Source organism: Accipiter gentilis, chromosome 8 (genome assembly GCF_929443795.1).
Source record: "Accipiter gentilis chromosome 8, bAccGen1.1, whole genome shotgun sequence".
Taxonomy (NCBI): Eukaryota; Metazoa; Chordata; class Aves; order Accipitriformes; family Accipitridae; genus Astur; species Astur gentilis.
In genome coordinates, this window is record NC_064887.1 from 8,440,582 (window position 1) to 8,463,255 (window position 22,674).

At 41.1% G+C, this 22,674-nt stretch overlaps 1 protein-coding gene across 4 annotated transcripts in view; it reads left to right on the plus strand.

Annotated features, from left to right (window-relative positions):
- Positions 1-15,244: 15,244 nt before the first annotated feature.
- The window catches only part of LOC126041974 (BEN domain-containing protein 5), a 980,738-nt gene continuing 973,308 nt past the window's right edge, over positions 15,245-22,674 (plus strand). For all 4 annotated transcript variants that reach the window (XM_049808428.1, XM_049808425.1, XM_049808427.1 and 1 more), the window contains exon 1: positions 15,245-15,283. In XM_049808428.1, coding sequence (XP_049664385.1) covers positions 15,253-15,283 — 31 coding nt within the window. In that variant the 5' untranslated portion in view covers positions 15,245-15,252. The remainder of the gene's footprint in view (positions 15,284-22,674) is intronic.

The window sequence follows — 22,674 nt, forward strand, 5'->3', positions numbered from 1 at the left end:
CTCAAGTCAAGGTAGACAACATCTACTGCTCCTCCTTTGTCTGCACATCTTGCCATTTCATCACAGAAGGTAATTAGGCTTGGTCAAACATGGCAAACCTTGGTAAATCCGTGCTGGCTATTGTTTCTAATCACCTTTCTTTCTTCTCCAGAAGTGCCTCCCGCAGACTTGCACCATTATTGTCCCAGAGAACAAGCAGACGCTGACTGGCCTGTACTTCCCTGGATCATTCTTGCCTTTCTTTAGCATTACAGGCTTTTGGGTAGTTTTAAGTGTGAAATCAGTCTTTTACTTCACAGTTAAGAGATTTGACATAGTCCATAGTTACACACTCCCTATAAACTGGGACTAAAAAGTCTATAAACAGTTATTGATCTCCACATGCTACTGGGGAAATTTTCCAAGATCAGCGACAGCTTGGAAATCACTGGCATTTTAAAATTACAGATCACTGCTTCACTTTTTTGGCATTTACAATATTGCATTATGGCAATGAACATACTAGATGTGTGTATAAAAAACCAAAATGCTTTTAGCATTTTCGTATTTTTTGTTTGAGCAATATTAAAGATGGAAATTTCTTGATACAATTCAAAATAATGGTTTTGTTTATTAAAGATACATACCCATTAAGATGAAGTTAGGATGAGAAAACTGCTTGTTTCTGTGAAAATAATATCTGCTTTCTCAACAACAGCATCTCCTGAGGTTTCTTTGATTCATATCCGATTACTTTAATGACTAAACCAAGTTTTAACTCCTGTTAACACTGCAGAATGCAGACAGTTATAGAAGAGTAAAAAGTATTTTGCCCCTCCAAGTCATTGTGACACAACTCTCTTAATTTTTTATTCTGGAATTACTTACAATGGTTTCAAGTCATTGTCCTGTGTAAAGATTGTCAAAGCCTCTGTGGTCAGCCACTGAACTTCCATTATAATTCAGGAGGAGCTGGGCGCTTGTCTACAAAAGGGCTCAGGTACGTGAAAGGGAAAGGTATGTTGGTAATGTGTTAGTTAACACATACCAAAATCATCTCTTTGCTGGAGAGGACAAAATGTTTGGAAATCCCAGGCTTGCGTTATGCTGCCCGGGGCAGGAAGGACCTCACGTTGTTAACACAATCGTTCCTCCAGCTGATGAAGGATCTGCTCTGATGCATTCTGAAGGATGTTGCGTATGCCTTGTGTCGTGGTTTAACCCCAGCCAGCAACTAAGCACCACTCAGCCGCTCACTCGCTCCCCCCCCTCAGCTAGACGGGGGAGAGAAAATACAACAAAAGGCTCATGGGTCGAGATAAGGACGGGGAGAGATCACTCAACCAATTAACGTCACTGGCAAAACAGACGCGACTTGGGGAAAATTAACTTAATTTATTGCCAATCAAACCAGAGTAAGGTAATGAGAAACAAAACCAAATCTTAAAACACCTGCCCCCCACCCCTCCCTTCTTCCTGGGCACAGCTTCACTCCCGAATTCTCTACCTGCCCCCGCCAGCAGCGCAGGGGGACGGGGAATGGGGGTTACAGTCAGTTCATCACACATTGCCTCTGCTGCTCCTTCCTCCTCAGGGGCAGGACTCCTCTCACTCTTCCCCTGCTCCAGCGTGGGTCCGTTCCATGGGCTGCATTCCTTCAGGAGCGCACTGCTCCAGCGTGGGTCCCCCACGGCGTCACCAGGCCTGCCAGAAAACCTGCTCTGTGGGCTCCGCTCTCTATGGGTCCACAGGTCCTGCCAGGAGCCTGCTCTAGCATGGGCTTCCCACAGGGTCACAGCCTCCATCAGGCATCCACCTGCTCTGGTGTGGGGTCCTCCCCGGGCTGCAGGTGGAGATCTGCTCCCCCGTGGACCTCCCTGGGCTGCAGGGGAACGACCTGCCTCACCGTGGTCTTCCCCACGGGCTGCAGGGGAATCTGCTCCGGCGCCTGGAGCATCTCCTCCACTCCTTCTGCACTGACCTGGGGGTCTGCAGGGCTGTTTCTCTCACATGTTCTCACTCTTCTCTTCGGCTGCAGTTGTGGTTGTGCAGGTTTTTTTCCCCTTCTTAAATCTGTTCTCCCAGAGGCACTACCACCATCGCTGATGGGATCGGCCTTGGCCGGCGGCAGGTCCGTCTTGGAGCCGGCTGGCATTGGCTCTGTCGGACACGGGGGAAGCTTCTAGCGGCTTCTCACAGAAGCCACCCCTGTAACCCCCCTGCTAACAAAACTTGGCCACGCAAACCCAATGCACCTTACCTGGAAAAATGATGTTTTCTATGTATTGGTCGAGGATAGAAAAGAAGGGGAAATGGAGGGCGTGGTGACCTGGGTGGTCTTCAGAGAAAAAAGTAATGCACGTATGGATTGAAGATGAGCTCCATATACTTCCAGGTGTAAAACTAATTAGCAGTCACAGTGTTCATATTCTACTGTATCAGATTTTTGCACTGCAAAAGTATACATTTTAAGAAAGATTAAAAAATTGACTAATAAGATTAGCTGGCTAATAATGTTTTAATGCAAAAAGTATGCCGTAGAAAATACTGCTAAATCTGAATCTGGAAGGAAAAAGCAAATATAGCAAACAATAGGCTGGTTTGAGCTAAGAACTTTGAATACAGACTTACATTGTTCAAGATACAACAGATTTATTTCTATGACAGCATCATTTCATCCACAGTCTTCCATGACGTGAGTTACATAAATGTATGTATTTTGCCTTCTCAGCTTCTTTTAGGGAATGATTTGTGATTACTTATCTAGGATTAGGAGTACAGAGACTATTTCAAATGTCTCTTAAAATATGTGGTATTGCAAACAACGGATATAAAATGAGATTCACACACATAGCTTCGCTGGTGGCCAAGAACTGCGTTGCAATATGCCGGAAATCCAAACATCCTCCTACTCCCAGAGCCTTGCTGACAGATCTACAACAACTTCTTTCTCTTGAAAAAGCTACATACAGAATCAGAATAAGAAATAGAGAAGCCTGCTTATTCTGAGAAACTAATGTAATCTAGAAAATGGAAGGTTAAAGATTCCTCATCAACATGAAAAACACATTTCTTTTTGAAAATTTTGTAGTTTGAAGTAACACCTAGATTACCTAAAATCCCCCCCCAAACAGAGAAAATTTTGTCATCCTTGAAAAAGCAACAATAGCAAACCTTTAGGATTAGTGTCATTGTTTTCTTGTGTAGCCTTTTAGACCTACAAATCATTGGGCTTCTGCATAAGGACAGGGGTGTGTGTTAATGGAACTTGATACAGAAATAGAACCTTAGTTCAGCAGATCCTCCTTTGTTGAATAACCAATTAAAAAAGCAAACACAAGGGAGTAGAAAAACAAGTAACTTTTACAGGGGTGTATTTTTTAAACAGAGCATACTTTGCAAGAAGTGCTGTATTAGATGCTACATATTTTAATTAGCTGTTTAGAAAATCAGGTTGACTGTGTCCTTTAATTAGTAGACATTGACTTATTCCACATGTATTATGGCATAGTGAATCTTACTAAGATAAATGTTTCTCTCTGAAGATAGGAAAAAAAATCCACTATCATTTGTTTGCTTACCAGATTGCTCACCATCAATACGACTGCTATTTAAAATGATGAATTTTAGTCACATATTTAATTAGCTAATAGCTGATCTCACTGTAGGGTCTTGATCCTCCTTATATGTGTTCTTTCATCCTGAAAAAGTCTTTGGTTGTATCTTGTTTTTGAAGTTTTCGTTTGAAATTGTCCTTGCTACTTCTGAATCTAAAATGCAGTAAATTAAATTACTAAAACTAAAAATTATTGTGAAAACATTTAAGGTTTTGAGTATAGTTTTATACCTACTGTTCATTATAATATATTGCCAGAGGCTATGAATTTAAAATACATTAAAAGTTTTTAAAGTTAGTTTTTCCACTTGGATTGCTGCAGGTATTTGGTTTGTGAGAAAATTATGTGCACTTTAAAAGCCTATTAACTAGCTTAAGATTTCAGTGCATTTGTGTACCACTGCTCGGTATGCAGCCTTCTCACAGAATTCAAGTTGTTTGATGGCCATAGTTGGAAAGTGCAGCAAATGCACTTTAGCCTATACTGTGTCAAGATAACTATTTGGAAAAAAACCCAGATGTCTTAATAGTGTTCACGTGAAAGACAGTAAAGCTCTTGTGGACATCATTGGTTTGGAAGAGGACTTCTTGGGAGATTCTTCAGTATTGGCTGTTTATATTGTATGACAAATGGTGCTTCTCTATCCCCATGGATTATGTGAGTGCATAGGGTGACAGTCAAAGGGAAATACTGCTCTTTCTTCACAGAAAAGGTAGTATATGCCTGGCCTCTAAACCTCTTATTTTCCGTACAATTTGCAGAGGTATGCCATTCCACCACTACAAAGAAGATAAGAAGAAAGTTAACAAAGCAGAATTTTCTTTGTTGTGGAGACTGCATTTGAAGGGATTGTTATGGCAGTTTTGGTGCTGCCAAGAAGAAACAACGCCGGAGATGCTGCAGAAGTTTGAGGCTTTCCTGTGAATAACCTGGAGGTAATCTGGGGGGGGCGGGTGGGTGGGCTAAGTAAGCCCAGGCTGCCATCCAAGATGCATTTATCACTGAATTTGTAGTTACATGGATGTGTGTGTACCTGCCATTTAATTTCCATTAGGTCAACAAAATAGATATATATAAATATCCCTATTACTTGTAAATGAACTTTCTTTAAAAGGGCACTTTGAAATAATATATCGTCAATGATACGAGTTCCTTGGAAACTGCTATAGGCCAGATGGCTCAAAATCAGAGAATTCATTCTGTGAAAGCAAAGGGCGTGAGGGTGCCTAGAGCTTCAGAGTGATGGGCTAATAACGTACCGCCCAAGAGGGTGGAATATCTGTCAGGCTGGTTCTGCTGCTTTCAGGTTCCTGAATGCTGAACAGTAAGCAAGCTTCAATCTCTATAGAAAACCGCTATCTTACTTAAAGAAAAAGTATTCTCTGACCTCTGGAGTACGTTATTACTAAAAGAAGGGCATAATTGACTTTTTGGATACACAATTATTTGTTCTTGCTGTTGTCATCCCATAACAGCATGGATTATAAACCTTATATCCTAGCCATGCAGGCAAAACTCTCTGTTACCTTAGCCCTGCTGTTTAATTAGCTTTTACAATTGGACATTGTTTATATCCCAATAAATGTTGCCTGAGTAAAGACTTCCCCTTAACCAATTATACCAGATGTTTTTTTTCTGTGAAGGTCCTAATTAAATAGCATCTATTCTTGTGTTTGTTTTAAATCCTGCCTATTGTGTAAATCTCTGTAAGAGTGCAGTGGTGTACTGGGACACTTTACCAACATTTATGTCACTTTCTGGTTCACTGGCTGGTTGCAGTTGCTCCCTTTGAAAGTTCTTGCTTACTGTAGGGGAGGAAGGTCCTGATGGGTAAGCTTGAGACTTGGGAAACCAAATCAGTTCTTTGCTCTACAGTGGGCTTTCAGGTGATGCTAAGTCATGTATGACCCCACCAGGATGGTATAACTTAAGATGGCTGATGGGGTTACCGCTCTAGTGTCCAGTCCTGCAGTTTCCAGTACAGAATTTGAAGCAAAGGTGGAATTTACTTGGAAGCCCTCCTCTATAGCCATTGTCGGGTTGCAAATACTGTGTCTGGTTTGTGAGGAGCTCTGCCACCCATTCTAATTTTGGCACAGTTTCAGGAATGGTCAAGGTTAGCTATCCTGAACAGTGCTGTGCCCGCTTCTTAATCAGACCCTCAGTATACTTGAACTTCAGTTCTCCGGTATAATGGAACATTACTTTCTGGCGGGTAAGATTTTCAGAGCCTTTATATTCCAGGTGCTATTTCTGAGAGCTGGTTCCTAAGTTGCCACCACTTTTGTGTGTGCTCAGAATATGAAAAGGAAATCAACTTCCTTTCTCTGGTATAGCAGCCGTCATCCTAAGTGAGTCAATGAGTTCCCAAATGTAATATTTCAATGCCGTGTAAAAAAGTAGAAGGAGTAAGAGATGTATTAATGGGAACACTGTCTCACTGCCAATCCTTATGGGTCAGAGGATTAAGAAATACCGTAGCCCATCTGTGCTTCACCAAATATCTTCATTTAGAAGATAAACATGGTATGTAACTACATTTTTTACTGTGTACTTCCTTCATCCAAACTTGAAGTCATTCGAATTTCATATTGATGTCTTGATTTTGAAATTGTTCTTAATTTCAAGATGGATGAGGTAATTACATTAAATAATTTCTGCGGTTTCTCATCAAATACATGTATACCTGTTCATTTCCTTAAGATCTTAATTTAAAGGGTGTTTTTTCTTCTGTAGGACCACTAGCTCTTGCAGGGAGGGGTAGAAAGTTTGCATGCTGTGAAGGTCCCTGAAGCTCTAGAATGTAGAAGATGTTATAGATGCAAACTTTAAAAAGGTCATGTATTTTTTTCTACAGACTCTATATTCAAGGTTGGGGACAGATAATTGGGTGTGATTATGTCTTACCGAATATCCACTTCTCAGCATTGCTAGTTATAACAAGGGAAACAGCTTTGGTAATCACAATGTACAGAAATACCTAGAATTCGATATTGCTTAGCAAAAATACAGAGAAATTAAAGAAAAGATGCTGTCTGTTTTATGTCTTCAGACTCATAAAATAGTGATTTTTAAATGTTATTATGAATGTAGCCTTGGTGTAACAATTCTCTAATGATGTTAAACCCAGATCTCTGCTTATCTCAAGATGGTCAGGCTGGAGTTTACATGGCTGGCACTAATCCCTGATCATCTTGCTAACCACCATCAGTTACAGCGGTGTCCTTAGAGGCATAATGACCTTTTTCACTTGAGTTCACATTATTTTCCCACAGCAGATGGTATTTAGGACTAGATTCACCAAACAACGCTATTTCCTCTACTCTTGAGGGAAGGTGGTTGGCCTTGGTAGGCCCCATATTTTGCTTTACTCTATACCCTGGATCCCACAGAGAATGGCTCTGACTCAGTTATCCCTTTACTAAGCTGTTTGGAGTGCCGGTGTGGGCTTGACTTTTCCTTATTGTGCTATTATTAAAGGCCAGTGTTGATAATATCTTGCACCCCAAGGACTTCTTTTAGTGGCACTGCATGGTTTATGGAATAACTGGTGAGCCAACAGTGTTCCTGCACAAGTACAGTGCAAAACCAAAAGGCGTAAGGTGAACTAGGACCTTGATGGCTGACCGTCTCAAGCCAACTAGTGCATTGAACTCAAGCCCACACGTGAACTTAACGACCAAAGGCAATCTACCTGCAGCCTTGAATTCATTCCTTGGATTCTTTTAAAAGGAAAGAAAAGATCGTTGTTAGTCCACGTGGCTTACACGTGTAGATCTACGTCATTCCTATCTGAGCACTTGTAGGCCTTGTATGTGATAGGAGAAAAAAATGGTGCCTTGACACTTAGCATGTGAAAAAAATCCTAGGGAAGACACGTGCATATTAGGGTGAGCCAACTGTTTACCATGATCTGCTAACAAATGTGAAACTAAAAATGGCCTTTCTGCACTGGGATTTTATTGTGTATTAGTTGCCATGTGTTAGCTAACATAAGCTTACTGCAGTCTAAAGTAAATTCCTGCAATTTCAGTTTACCTCCTCTCTCCCAGCTGCTACATGTAGTGATTGTCTCTCAGTAATTTGCTGCTCCTTTTTCTGTGCCACTGGTACCTTGAGAAATTGTAACTAAAACCAATTCATGAATTTACTTAAAAAATATGGGACTTAACATGGTTCCTAAATCCATTATGAACTATCCCTTCCTCTAAAGAATTTAATTTTGGTTGAGGGCCGAATAATCAGCCTCAAGACAGCAAACAATTGTTCAGTTCATCCCAAATTAAGTTCTGATTCCACCTCTCTCATCTTTCCAGATGTTCACTAGCTGCATTAAAAGAATTCTAACAGAGCAGATGCTAAAAAGGCTTAAAAGATAGAGGAGAACCGTAGAGTTTGTAGGTTATTAAAATCCAATGCATAGAATATGTCTGTATATATATAAATACAGGACACAGTCTGGAAAATGTCCATAATACAGAAATATTAATGAAAAACTAATATAATTTTCAATAAATTGTTCAATAAATTCAATAAACATCACACAAGCATGTATTTTAATTTCTAAGCATAGGTGGGGTAATCACTGGTGCCAGGACTGTATCAGGATCTTGTAGACCCCTTGGAAACATCTGCAAAGTAAAAGTCCTTTCACCATGGAGGGCTACCAGGGAATTGCAGGGTTCCAGGGTAAAAGAGTTCTTTGGGCCCCTTCTGCCTGCCTCTGAATGGCACAGAATTCTAGCTTAGCATTTGTCCTGGTTTTGACTGGGATAGAGTTAATTTTCTTTCTAGTAGCTGGTATAGTGTTATGTTTTGTGTTCAGTATGAGAAGAATGTTGATAACACACTGATGTCTTCAGTTGGTAAGTCATGTTTAGACTAAGTCAGGGATTTTTCGGCTTCGCATACCCAGCCAGCAGGAAGGCTGGAGGGGCACAAGACGTTGGGAGGGGACACAGCCAGGGCAGCTGACCCCAACTGGGCAAAGGGATATTCCATACCATGGGATGTCAGGCCCAGCATATAAACTGGGGGGAGTTGGCGCCAGGGGGGGTGTGGTGGATCACTGCTCGGGAGCTAACTGGGCATTGGTCAGCGAGTGGTGAGCAACTGCATTGTGCATCACTTGTTTTCTATATTCCAATGTTTTTTTTCATTATTATTGTCATATTATTATTTTCTTCCTTTCTGTCCAATTAAACTATCTTTATCTCAACCCACGAGTTTTACTTTTTTCCAATTCTCTCCCCCATCCCACTGGGTGGGGGGAAAGTGAGCGAGTGGCTGCACGGTGCTTAGTTGCTGGCTGGGGTTAAACCACGACAGCATTATACTTCAGGTTTTAAATTCCTAAACTGCCTTGATCCACATGTTCAAATCCCAGGAGAACTGACTTAGCCCTTCATCTTTCCCAGATAAAGTGCACTTTTATCATGTACGTGTGTATACCTTTCTGATGGGAACTTAAAAGTGAAGGTTCTTTATTTCCTGAAAATAATTTAAAAATACCAGTTTTGTAATAGTAAGGGTTTACTCCTGTCCTTGGGTAACATTTCTTTTTCCATTCTGCGCCCAGGTGGCTGGCACTGACCTTTCTTTCCTTTCCTAGTCAAATGCAGGGCATAAGCGCACACTGGCAACCAACCCCTCATCAAAGCTCTGCCCTGTTTAGAGGAATAGCGAAAGAGGAAGGAAGTGTGTCTGAGAAAGCACTACATGTTGGCGGTCCCCTGCTTTTACAAGCTCAAAAGTGCTTGTGGAAGAGTGGAAAAGCAAGGTAGTGTTCAAAATCCTGGAGTCACAAGTTGCTCACCTTCTGCACTCAGTATGGTTGTAACAGAGATTGGGTTACTTCAGGCTGACAGTTTCTCTGTGTAATTACACAATATTGATGCACATCTGTGAGGACAATCATTAGGAACAAACAGTTCAAAATAGCCATAAAATGCAAAATTAAAAAACATATTTTCAGGAGTGAAATGAGATGATGCTTCGCCTGCATGGGCAAATTGATCCAAGTTTTGTGATCACGGTGTCTCAGGTTTCATATCAGTTATCTCAGCATAACTTTTTGATTATTTCTGAAGTCATGCACAGAATGAGGGGAGACACAGTTTGACCTTTCCAGACTTGCTGCATTTTAATTTTTCCTAGGCTTAGAAATAACACAGAAAAACCCAAGAGGTAATATTATTTTTGTACAGAACGTCTAAAGTTATACTAAGCATGTTCAGAATACATTAAAGGTACTGTCCTGACACAAGAAATTTACAATCTGCTTTTAGATATTACATAACTAATGAGAGCAATAAATGCTGGAAGAAGAGAAAGAGTGGATCAAGGTTACAATAATAAGATCATAACATTCCTCCACTATGTATGCGTGCTTTAAAATTCACTTCAATTTTGCTACCTCAGTTTAGGCTTTGGTTTTTCATTTTGGCTCTCTTTATTTATCAGATTTAATTTTCTGTCTGAATCCGCCAGACCATAACATCCTGGCTAAAAACTCTGACCAGATTTTTTTTTTTTTTTTTTTAATTTTTTAATTTGGATTGTACCTACTCTGCTTGCGCAGCCAACATTGATGGCCTGTTTGTAGCAGAAACACTGTCATGGTCTTTGACAGTAGTCAAAGCTGAAGTACTGACAGAACATATACTTGAATGTATGTACTACTTCATTCTACACAGGGAAAGTGACACCAAAAAAAGCAATTATATGATTTCTACAAAACAACACCTGGATTTTTAAGCCCCCACTTTGAAGAACCATACCATACACCACACCATGTATGTGGTGTGTGAAACACATGCAAAACTCATGTTAATACTCCATCGTCTCATTCTCATCCAGCCTTAACAGTCACTGAAAAATGATTTGAGAAAAATCAATAATGCACCTTATTGGCTTTTTTTTGTAATGTATAAAAAAGGGTGGGTTTTGCCAATTTTTTAAACACTCTGAAAATATCAGGAGTGTAAAAATGGATTTTTATTGATTTTCTTGGAAGATCTTTGGGGTTTTGACAGATATGTATTGACAGCAGCCACCTCTAGTTGAATCGAAAGTATTGCATGTGTAATGCAAATCATTCGATCTTCAACATATTTGAATTATACTCATGTTAAAAAAAAAAAAAGTGATCAGAAATCTTTTTTCCTTCCAGTCTTTGCTCTTGTGGCATTACACTTCCTCATGTTCTTCAGTCACCACACAGTCTTCTGGGCTGCAGACAACAGATAAACAAAAAATGGAATATCTAATGTTTCAAATACAAGCACAAATAAAAAAGTAAAACATACTCCGCAAGTCCTTATAGATTATAAGCAAAGAGAAAAATGGCACAAATCCATATTTAGAAAAATAATTTTTCTCAATATTTGTAATGGAGTTGTCAGTCACATTAATTTTTATGTAAATTTACCTAAACTGATGAATCATAACTGAATTATTGCCTAATCTTCCTGGTTCTGGCCAGCATTTCCATTGCCTCTATTTTTATTTGTTTATATAATGGATTTTAAGAGTCCACTACAGAACCCGTAACTAACACAGTGAAAAGAGGGGGCCTGCTTAAAGTCACTTTCAATCCAACACAAGAAGTGGATGCAAGAGACAGATCAGAATAAGAGAACTCCAGTCACTATGACAGACAGTAATCTTGGCACACAGCTGACTGTTCATTATCATTCCTTCAGTAGACATCACAGCATAGGAGATTTTTAGGGAGGGATTTGAAGGAGGAAAATTAGGTGAGTGGGAGTGAGAAACAGCAGCGAGGGAAAGCAAGAAGGTGCTGGTTTGAAAATGTAACAAGTAGAGAGTTATTACTGAATGAAATGTGTGGGGGGAGGACGTTGATTTCTCTATAGGATATTAAAAGATGATAGGGTGGGAATAAGCTGTAAAGAGCCACAAAAGTGAAGTAGCTTTTGCTTGCTAAGATGCTGAAGCAGGGGGGGATACACTGAAATAAGGAATATGGCTGAAACAATGATTATGAAGATAACCAGGGCAACAGTGTTTTGCAATGGTGTTCTGTTATTTTTTTTGTTTTGTGATGTCCAAAATTAGATTATTAGCTTTGGAAGGGCACGGACCAGACATCTTTGTCCCAACAAGCACCCTAACATATTTTCAGGTGCTCTGAAGATGCATAAATAAAAATGAGGAACTGCTGCTCCTGAATACTATTTCCCTCATTCTTCAGCCCTTATTCTTCAAGTTACACCATTCAGTTATCTTTCTGTTTTCAAAAGAACTTTCTATATGAACTTTCCAGTACTCTCTTGTCAAATTATCTTACTGTTTTTGGAAAGACTGCATATCATCTATATTTAACACCACTTCAGCTTGGTGAGGTGACTATAACATAGCATTAAACTCAGACTAAAAAAATGAGTGTGGCATTTCTAGGTTTTTCAAGTGCGTTAACTCAGAAGAGCTAATTTGACTGGATAAAGTGCTTTCCCCCAGATGCCTTGGATTTCAGTAGACTTTCTTGCAGGTAGCTGAGTTGAGCTAATAGAATGGCAGTTAGATGCAAAAGGCCTTTGGATTAGTATTTGTGGTCACCATAGAAGCGAGTCTCTCAGAGAAATGTGAATAAAGAGGTCATCTGAAGAACTGATATGGAAGGTTTCTCCACAGGCACTTAATTCTTAGAAATTTACAGATGAAAAATGCTATATGAGTATTAATAGATAGGAATGAAATATGGATGAGGGGACACTAAAGCTGGAATAGCAAGTAGAACAAAAGGAATAAGGGGATGTGGGGACATGATAAGAAACCAGACTAGAGCTACAGACTTGGGACAGAACTGTCTAACACCTCAAAAAAAAAAAAAAAAAAAAGAAAAAGGGAAGTTTAGATAAAGGAATGAAGAGGTAAGTAAGACGAGAAATTATTTGATGGAGGGCCAGGATGGGACATGGCTATCAGGAAACCTGAAAGAAGGGGGCTGTAGCAGTATAAAGGATGACCAGAAGCAAAAAAGTATCCTACCTACTGATACAGATATGGTCACCTTCTCATAGAGGAAGAGAAAGTGAAAGCCAGACTTGATAACAGACTAGACAAGGAAAGAGGAAAAGAAACAATCAGGTTAGGTTTTTGTGGCAGACAGACAGGTTGGAGGTACTGTAATACACATACAGGGAGAGATTCCAGGAGAGAATGTTTCTGTCTATGTTAAGCCTGAATTGGTGCTGATAATGTTTCCCAATGGATGTGCAAGAACATTTAATATAAACAATCAGCCGTGAGATCTGAATGGAAGAAAAAAAAGATGACAGTACATGTGGCATATTCTGAAGAGGGCTGTCCCAGGGTCATTTGCCCAGCAACAAACAAAGAAGAGCACAGGGCCTGGGTGATCTGCTAGCCTGGAGAAAGAGTATAAGGGAGAGGATGGGGGGTGGGAGGGGTTGTATGTACTTACTGTAGTTCACTGTCAGCAGCAAGACAAATCAGCCTCTGTAGTATGCTAGTGATCACCTATAGCTTATGAAGACTGCAGAGGGAAAAGTCTAGAAAATATTTTCCAGAGCTTGGATCTAGATGGCCCTTGCTGAGCAAAGTATCCACACTCCAATATTCTTTTGTGCAAGGGTCTATCTTCTAAACCCATCACAAAGCCCCCTTGGTACACCACTTTAGACAGGTATTTCATCAAGTCACTGGCACAGGAATGTGGCTAAAGTAATATTAAATTAGCTTATGTAATACTAAAGTAAGATACTGAGAGTGAAGAGAATTAGATGAAAGAAAGAGGCCTAAGTGCCACTGAAGAAGAAAGGAAATAGCAAAGGAAGAAAAGCCACAAAAATAGATGCTGCAAAAATAATCAGAGAACTATGAACTGAAAGAAGAATGAACAAGGCCACAAAAGCCAGGGAGAAAGGAAGCAACGGACCCTGCAGAAAAATCTAAGCGTGTAGAACCTTCAGGTATTATCCAGGTGAGTCTGGTTAAGAGGAGTTGAACTGGAGCAGAAAAGGCACATACCAGATAGGAAAACAAAGAGGTAAAGTGATGTTTAAAGAACAGAACTTTAGATGGAGAAAGATACAATTTTACCTGCCTTGATTTTTAACCTTGGAGTGTTTCACTGACTAGTCATTGGTCACTAGGAAGTGGTTACATTAATTTACTAGCTAGAAGGAAGCAAACACGTAAGTGTGTACATAGCCGTAAACACAGTCCTGCCCATTTCCATTGCTTAGCATTGCATGCATACTCCATTTCACAGTTTTAACAGCCACCCAGTTTGGGGTGCATTCACCCCCATGTCTGCAAATATACATGATCCTAGGCCTTGATGCTTGCGATTGTAATGATGTGCTTGTCCCATGGCTAGCCTCACTTCTGAGACCTTGGAGTTCGTCTGTGTTGAGGATGTACAATGATGCTTCCATCTCAGTCTTGCATTAGTGAGACATGCATGATCAGACCCAACCTGCTGGGTCTCTTGGGAAACACACACATAATTAGCCCCTTTGCACCGAAGACTTCATTGCTGTATTTGCCACATGGTGAGTGTCACCCAGTGGGCCTGCGAACACACGCACACAGAAACCCTCCGGTCCTCAGGAAGCATCCCTATATTTGCCATATGGTCAGGCTCACCTGCTAGGTCTGGGAGGAGGAGACAGACGGGCAACACTCACACACATAATGAAGCTACCCACTGGGCTGCCTTAAGAAATAAAAAAAAACAACTATAAAAGTTGACATAACTGCCACATGATCGGACTCACCTGCTGAGTTTTGGGGCAGGGCAGGGTAGTCACACACACATGAATTTGCCATCTCTGCCCGAAGGGCGCCTCCTCGTAATGCCTGTGCTCCACCTCGGTGCATTAGGCTGGAAACCAGAGCAGGAGGGATGCGCTCCCTTCCCCGCTAGGGCTGCAGAGACCCCTAACCCCAGCAGGCCATCGACCCTCTCTGCCCCCAACTCCCCTCCGGGTTGCGAGGCCGTAACTGCTCCCTGATCTGGGTGGAGGGGGACAAGCACCTCCATACCGACCCTCTCTCCCCCTCGGAGCCCCGTGGTGGTAGTCACGATCTGGTGGCCAGACCCGACTCCCGGCGGGCGGGGGCTCCGGCACCCGGCTACCGCCCCCCTCCTCCGGGACGCTGTTCCCGTAACTGCCGAGGTAGAGACAGTCACCAGAGAGAAGATAACAAGCCCTTCCCTCCCTGGGCAAGTAGCGCTTGTAAACACCAGCACCGAGAGGCACTGAGGGGCAGGCGGCCGGCGGGACTCTCCTCACGCACGGCCGTTCCCGCCCCTCACGCAACGCCGGCTCCCCTCACGCACAGCCGCCCCACCCGCGAGCAGCGGGGCGGCCGCCGGCCTGGCCGACGAGGGGAGCCGGCACTCCACGCCCCCCCCCCCTACTCGCATCCCGGACCCGGCCAGGCTCCCCGGGACACCGGGAAGGCTTTCCCCGGGCGCCGTCCGTCAGCGCGGCTCTCCCTCCCCGCGCCGCCATGGCGGCCTGCGGGCGGGAAGGAAGAGAGGGGCGGGGGGGGGGGGGGGGCACGCGGGACTCCCCTGGCGGTGACGTGTGTTGCCATGGCGACGCCTAGGCAGCGTCTCGCTCCGTGTGGGGGGGGGGGGTGGGGGGGGATGACAACAAATATGGCGGAGAGGAGCAGGACGGCAGAGACGGGTCAGTGCCAGCCGCAGTCGCCTGGGCGGGGGGAGGAGGGGGAAGAGTCCCCCCTTCTCCAGGGGCTTCTGGCAGTAGTGGGGGGGGGCTGCCTCGCAGCGGAGTGCAGGAGACGGAGCTTTTCTCTCAGGGGAAAGGGAGGGAAGCGCCTCTTGGCCGAGGGCACTGAGGTGGGGAAGGGGCCAGGGCAGAGGCCCCTGCCCAGGGAGCCGTGGAGGAGGGCAAGGCTCCTTCCCTTAGGGGATGAGGAGCATCTTCCCGGGGGACAGGTGGTCGTGGGGAGCGCCTCTTCAGGTGGGGAGAGGGGGAAGAGCCCCCAGGCCCTCCAACCCTGTCTGAGGGGGGATTGCCCCGTTGTGGGGAGGAAGGTGAGAGGGTGAGAGCCCTGCTGGCCCAGCGAACAAAATGTGGGGGAGAGCCCCGGTCGTGCAGAGGACGAAGCTGATGGCGGGATAGCGGCCTGCACTGTGCACCGTCCTCCCCGCGCGGGGGGCAAAGGTGGCGGTGGTGAAGAGCAGAGCGAAACGGTGGTGCAGAGGAGCTCCCCTCGCATGAGAAATCATGACCTGCTTTATGTAGAAAGGAAAAAACCCAGTGTGTGAAGACATGGGGTTGGAATTGAAACTGCACCACAAGGCTGGTAGCTTGGGGGTTGACCTGCAGGTGCTGCTTGACCTGTCCCAGGAGGTGTAAAGTACCTGGAGGCTGCAGAGGGTCAGCGCGCTGTACGCCTCCCTCTCACATACGTCATTCTGTGAGGGTCTCTTTAAAGAAGGTGCCAAATGTTATTCTTCCTATTCAGGATGTATTAACAATGGCTCTAACTGTGTATGTGAAGATAAGTTTGCCGGTGAAACTAAGTTTTGTGTTTCCTCATGAGTGATAAGGATCCTCTAGGTACAGGGGTCTTTCCTATTGTAATGAAACACAGTTAAGGTCTTTTCCAGCCCACGTGAAAACAAAAGCCCCCAAAATAAGTTATGAAAATTAGATATATTAACATTTGGAGGATGAAACAAAGATAATGACAGTTTTTCTGAATATTTAATATCCAACAGCATCATACATAAATTATCTAGGTTCTTGGACCAAAAGTTCATTTTCCTAGCCTGCTGTGTTAGCTGCTGTGCCTGTGCTTTTCAGCCTCAGAAGTGGCTCCGAATGAAGATGCATTATCCATAGAACTGATTTTGGATCTTGGGGCCACTTAAGGTGAAAAAAAGTGATAAACATGCAAAATTCTGTTGTGCTCCGGGAAACAATACTGCAAAGGCTACATCTAAATGGATTGGCCATAAGGTTCTTGAATTCCCTGTGTTCAGCCATGCTGTTTATGAAGCCCTGAAACCACACTGTAAAGTTTATTATACATTAAACTTGTCCATGAGTCAGGTGATTATTTTCATCCACTGCCTTGTGCAACACTACTAAACACAACTGATCAGCTCTGGCTGCGCTGTGAAACAGGAAACAAATCTTCAGTGGCCTTTTGACTTTGTCAGCTTTCCTACCTACTTTGCCTATGCCTGGGCTGTTGTCAGTAACTTTCCTTAACATATAATGTAACTTTCCTGCTATTTCCAAATTAGCGCATAAACTTAGCTCTTATGTTGTGTTCTCTGCTATATTATTAAAATCTGAAGCCTTACAGTATTTGCTTTTTATTTTTAACCTTGTCCAGAACTTTTTCCTCAGTGCTTTTCACCTAAATGTTGTGTTTCAGCTTGTGCTGAAATCATGTTTTGTTGCATTTTCCTGATACATGTCCGCTTAGGTTTTGCAATGCCTGTCTGGCCATTTTGCAAGTCTTAATTTGTAGGTACTTCTTTTTTTTATTTTGAGAAATCAGATGAGGAATTAAAAATGCAAAGAACCACAAAGACAGGAAAAAGACCCCAAACTTCCAGATCCCCACAAGAACCTGTTTTTCCCCTTAGTGCCGGGTGACACTGACACTGTTGATGTGCACATAACATAATTGAGAAACATTCTTGTTCTTGGTGCATTCTGACTGCTTAGTATGTCTTAATGATATGTCAGGTCTGGACCAGTCGTTAGGTGATACAGGAATCTAGCTCTGGAACCTGCATTTTGCACAAATTTAAATTTTTATGTATGGATGCAAGGAGAATAAAGCCATTACAGAAGGACTGAACATTGTTCAAACCATATAAATTGATTTAGCCAGTATGACTATACTATACTTGCTGTTTTGTTTTTACAGCAGCATCATGTTTTTATTCCTGGATTTGAAAACACAAGTAATAACTAAGTCTTATCTTCCCATCTTGAAATATTGATTGTTATTTGTAATTTTCAAATGAGAAAACTGAGTTACAGAGAAATTAGAGGTAACTTATCCATGCTTTATAGCAACACAGATTACTGTTATGGACCATTCTTTACTGGTTTAATTCAGTAACATGTGTCTGACAAGAGTCAGTTTCAGGGAAAGCTGTCAGAAAAAATATAATATGCACTTCCAGAAAGGTGATTCTAAAAATTAAGTTTCTTCCTAAATACTATCTGATACTGAATTATACACATCTAAGGTGCTTACACCCCCCTTAAACTCTTAGCTTTGAGAATATACCATGTCAAGAGATTTTGTATATTAATTATACTTTATGGAAAACATAACTTTTTATAATGTAATAATTTTTCATTTCTGTTTTATTAGTATCTCCTACTTCTTCTTCTGTTTAGGAAAGTAAATATGTTAATCTTTCTTACACTGGTAATTATACTTACTGTTTCAATATATACAAATCTTTTCATACTTCCATTACTTTTTCATGTAGAAGATTTTTGTTTCTGTAGTAGTTTTTGAAAATTTTTAAACTTTTTTTTTTAATTGGGGAGGGAGATTAGGGCACACAGAATTGCACAAAGTGCTTCAGAAGGGGGACTACCATCAGCTTTTACTATACTGTTACGTTCAGCATTATTTTCTATATCATGGTTTAAGCCAATCTGTGTGTTTCAAATGAGATTGAGAGTTAATATGGAAGGTAGATTATCTCACATCTGTCTACTATGGAGTTCATATTCTGGTGCTATCCTCTCTGGACCAGGCAGTCATCTGGTCTAATCCATTAAAATAGTTTCTGTGTTCTGATGTTTAGTTAGAGTGCTGCAAATCAACTTGCTTTACCCTGGGTTAATGACTCATTTCTCCCATTGCAATTGTCTCCTTAGTTCTAGCTTGTTTTTTTGAACTGCTCAAATCAGCTTTATGCAATAAACGGTAAGTTTGTATGCTTCCCTGTCTAGGTTTCCAGGCTGAAGCCTTCATGTCTCAAGCTGGGAATCCAAATGAAAAGCAACTTGAATCTTCACAAATGAAGTCTGCAGGAGAATGAAAGTGATTAGGACTAGTTAGTTTCTTTCAGGAGCTTCTTGGTTTGACTTCCAGTTCTGCTCAGCAGACCTTGATGTCTCAAACCTTTGGAGGATACAAGATGTAGCAAGGTGGCCAGTTTAGTGAAGTTTCTTCAAAAACAGATTAATGTTATTTTTCCAATTCTGTAGCAAAGAGAACCTTATTAGCTTCTCTAAGGAAGGTTTAGGAGTAGGTCAAAGTGAGTACAGAATGCCTGTATTTGCTGATTTTTTGACCTATGAACCAGATGAAACTATTTAACTTTTCAGACATGGATCCAGCTAAAATTCCACTAGTTATCTCATTCTCCCCAGGTTACTCTTATTCTTCTAGGCATCTATATTACCTTCAGAAGACTTGCTTCCAGAGGCCTGAATGATCAAAGGGTGCAGGTTATCTCTGAGTTCTGTAATAGTTTTCTATCTGAGGCAGCTGCGTATTAGCCTGGATTGACAGTTCTAATATGTGTTATTCCACAGTTGCTAGTCATTTTGTGGATATTAGTATTTCTGATATTTCATTGAGTCATTGTCACTGAAATCATAGTGAAGGCAAAAAAAGGCATTTACTCACAGTACTGGACAGGATATAAATATATGTCTTTAGACCGAAGATCCTTGTTATCGGAACAAACAGATTTCCCAGCTGAATGTGTAGTTTTTCATGTTTATTTACATGTCATGATAGATACCTTGCAGAGCGATGTTAAGTCACATTTCATATTAAGAATGGTTAGAATTTTCAAAAGCATTCACAGCTGGGCTGACCTAGCTTCAAGGAGGAGGGCTTCAAACCGCTGCTAAATGCTGAACCCCCACTCAAAGTTTGGGTAATAATTAGCATTTCTAAAATACTTACTGTTGAGATCATTATTTCAGAGATCTGCATCTGGAGGGCCCGATAGAATAGCTGTGTAAATTCGGTAGTGTTTTCTAATTGATTTCAATATGATAGTGCTGAGCTGGACTATTTTGAAGGATACCTTTTGATTATTCTTTCAAAAAAGAATAGTTATTCTCTTAAAAATATTTAATCACATATTGTATGAACACATTCTAGTATCAGGAATGCACTGCTTTCTTTTAGGTGGCCTTAGTTATTAAATAAAAAGCTGAGCTAAGTAAGACAACCTAATTTATTTGTCTTTAAATATAGGCCTTTTTGATAACTGGAACTTCTCATTCACTGGCTTTATCATGAGGATATTTAAAATAGGAGAAATCAGCTAATTACTTTAACAATACTATTTAATCTTGGTCTTTAAAATAACAGTGTACATCAGTGGTACTTCTGGTCTTCCAGGCAAATTTAATTTCTTCAATTGAATTGTCCTTTCTTAAATCATTTCTGAATTTTCAAGCGTACATAAACAATATAGCTTATTTCCTAATACACACTACTAGCCTGTAAGCATAGCTGAATTCCAGTGTTTGGGAAAAGACATTGCAGTCTTCATGCTGAAAGGGATCTGCCCACTATATCCTCCTATCAACATGAAGAGATTTCAAAAGTAACTGGAAGACCGTAAGGGTACTGGGCCCAGACTTGCAGACGTTCACACATCTTGAAGAGCTATTTACAGTTGTTTATAAAATGCTGCAGGATATATTTGTAAACAAATCTAAAATGTGTTTTGTTTAACAGACACATTTGCCAGAACTTACTGATAGCATCAGTACATTTTAGCTTAAGCAGTTGGAAGTCCAGGGCATATTAGAGAAAGGTTTGGTAGTAAATTTGAGACACTCTGCAAGACCTTTAACTGCTTCAGTTTTTACTGCTTAAGTTGAAATATTCATTGAAGTGATACACAGAAATTAACTATAGTTGCTGCAGAAAAGTATTATAATAATCATTATACTCTGTTGCCAGTAGGCTGATACTCAACTAATTTCCAACTTTTTCAGTTATCTAGTGGAAACAATCCCCACTAGAAGAATTCGTTGAAGAGCTGCTAATATATTTTTGGTACTTACAGCTTTGATCATATTTCTATTACATAATTTGCCATATCAGGAGACCTGAGAAATACTAATGAAGGCTTTATACAGCCAGAAGATATAATTTCAGAAAAAGAAAGAAACAGGAATGTGTTGGGTGTTCCAGTTGCCATTTCTTAATGGTTTACCATTTCCTAGCCATATTTCAAACAGTTTTTTCTTTGACAAATAATCAAAGCTTTGGAAAGTTACTTACCTCAAGCCTCCCAACGTTTTTTCCTTTCAGTGAAGTTCAAAGCACCCTATTAATTATTAGTGCTTGTGAGAGGAGGTTTTTGAATTTGTAAAAAGTGAAAGGAGACATATTGAGAATTTTAATAGGTTTTATACTGAAATTTGTAAACCAGAAGTTTCTGCAAGTTTCTTCAGTGTTGCTGTCACTGTAGTAGTAGAAGTCTCATGCAAAAAAACCAGATCAACCTCAGAATGCTTTTATATGGCCTACATAGCATTACTGGTTTTTCAAGTTGAGCTTTATAGGTTTAATGCTCATTAAATATTTTTTAAAGTCACCTTTCTGTGTTAAAATGTAACTGGCTTGATCTCCACATGGGGCCACTGACAGGACTGGGAAACTTAGGTCTGCAGCACAAGCCTGCTTTCCAAATGGGACACCTAATAGTAATAGCTGTTATCTTTCACGGAAGAAATGGACAACTGGTCTATGCTCAGAGATTTTCCTTCCTCCTGTTCCGCTTTCCTCCAGCAATGTGTTTAGGGGCAAAAGTGATAGAGTGAAATGACTATATAGTCATCTTTAATTATTATTTTTTTTTACATTAAAAGCTAGAGTACCCTGATAACGGAAAGCATCAACCCCCAGATAAATGAGGTTCTAGGGGACACGGAGAGGAGTTTGGTACAGATACTTACTGCTAACGTCACTCAGATCCAGCAGCGCTGCTTCTGCTCAGCAGTGGTGCTGCTGGATGCAGACTGGCTCCAGCAGACCCACCTAGGCGTATGCATCGTGCTACATCACTCTTGTTTCTGGAGGATTGATTGTGCTGCCCTTTTCCAGTACTATGTGATTCTATAGAAACCAGCTTAGATTTCTCAAGTAATCCCCAAAAGTAGTTGGCATGCGGAGCCTTGATGCAGAATTGCCATGTTTAGATTGCATTGTACCTGAGATAATAAGTTCTTCTAGGCTCAAGCTGTGTCTGCAATTAATCTGTAATAGGGCTAAACCAATTTACAAGTAATCAAGTGTTGGTTATAGGCACGCACCTATGTGTCCCATGTCCCAGCTTCCCTCTCACATTATCCCCACAAACTCATTTTTTTGAAGTGCTATATTTTTTACCCTTAGATTTTTAAATATGTTTTTTGAAGTAATTTTACTATTTGTGTGTTGGAATGGTTTGGAAAACCGCTCTACCAAAATAATAATAATGAATTCAATTTCATTTTGTCATGGGCTGTACAAATTCAGAGATGTGGACTTCGGTATTAAATCTAGAGCCCTGATCCTGCAAATATTTGCGTTGAGTTTGGTGTATATATTTGTATAGTAAAGTGTTTTCATGATTGATTCTATTTTTGGATAAGTACTGTATTAAGCTTAGAGACGAAAACTTACACAGTCTGATACATATGTTTTCTAATATACCTATGTGTCCCTGTTCTTTCAGTATGGTTAACTGGCTGATTTCATAGATTCATTGTAGCAAAAATCAAGTGCAGAAAAGGGGGTGGGAGGTAGTTGTCTTAAATTATTCTTATTAAATAAATAAGCTATCTAACTTTATTTAATTTACTTGCTAATTCATAGAACTATTTGCTTAGCAGTGGATCTCACAATCAAGAGTGAAAACTGGCAAGATTTTGCTTTTACATATTGTTTCATAACTACCTTGAAAAATGTGTTGAATTTCAATCTCTACAAAAGCAAGTGGCACATCAGTTCCCATGAATCACCAGAGCAGAGCAGCAGGAATCCATTCCAGAGAAAGCCCAGCTGGATTCATTACAGGTCTACTGATGTGTTTTCATTTGCAATAAGCAGC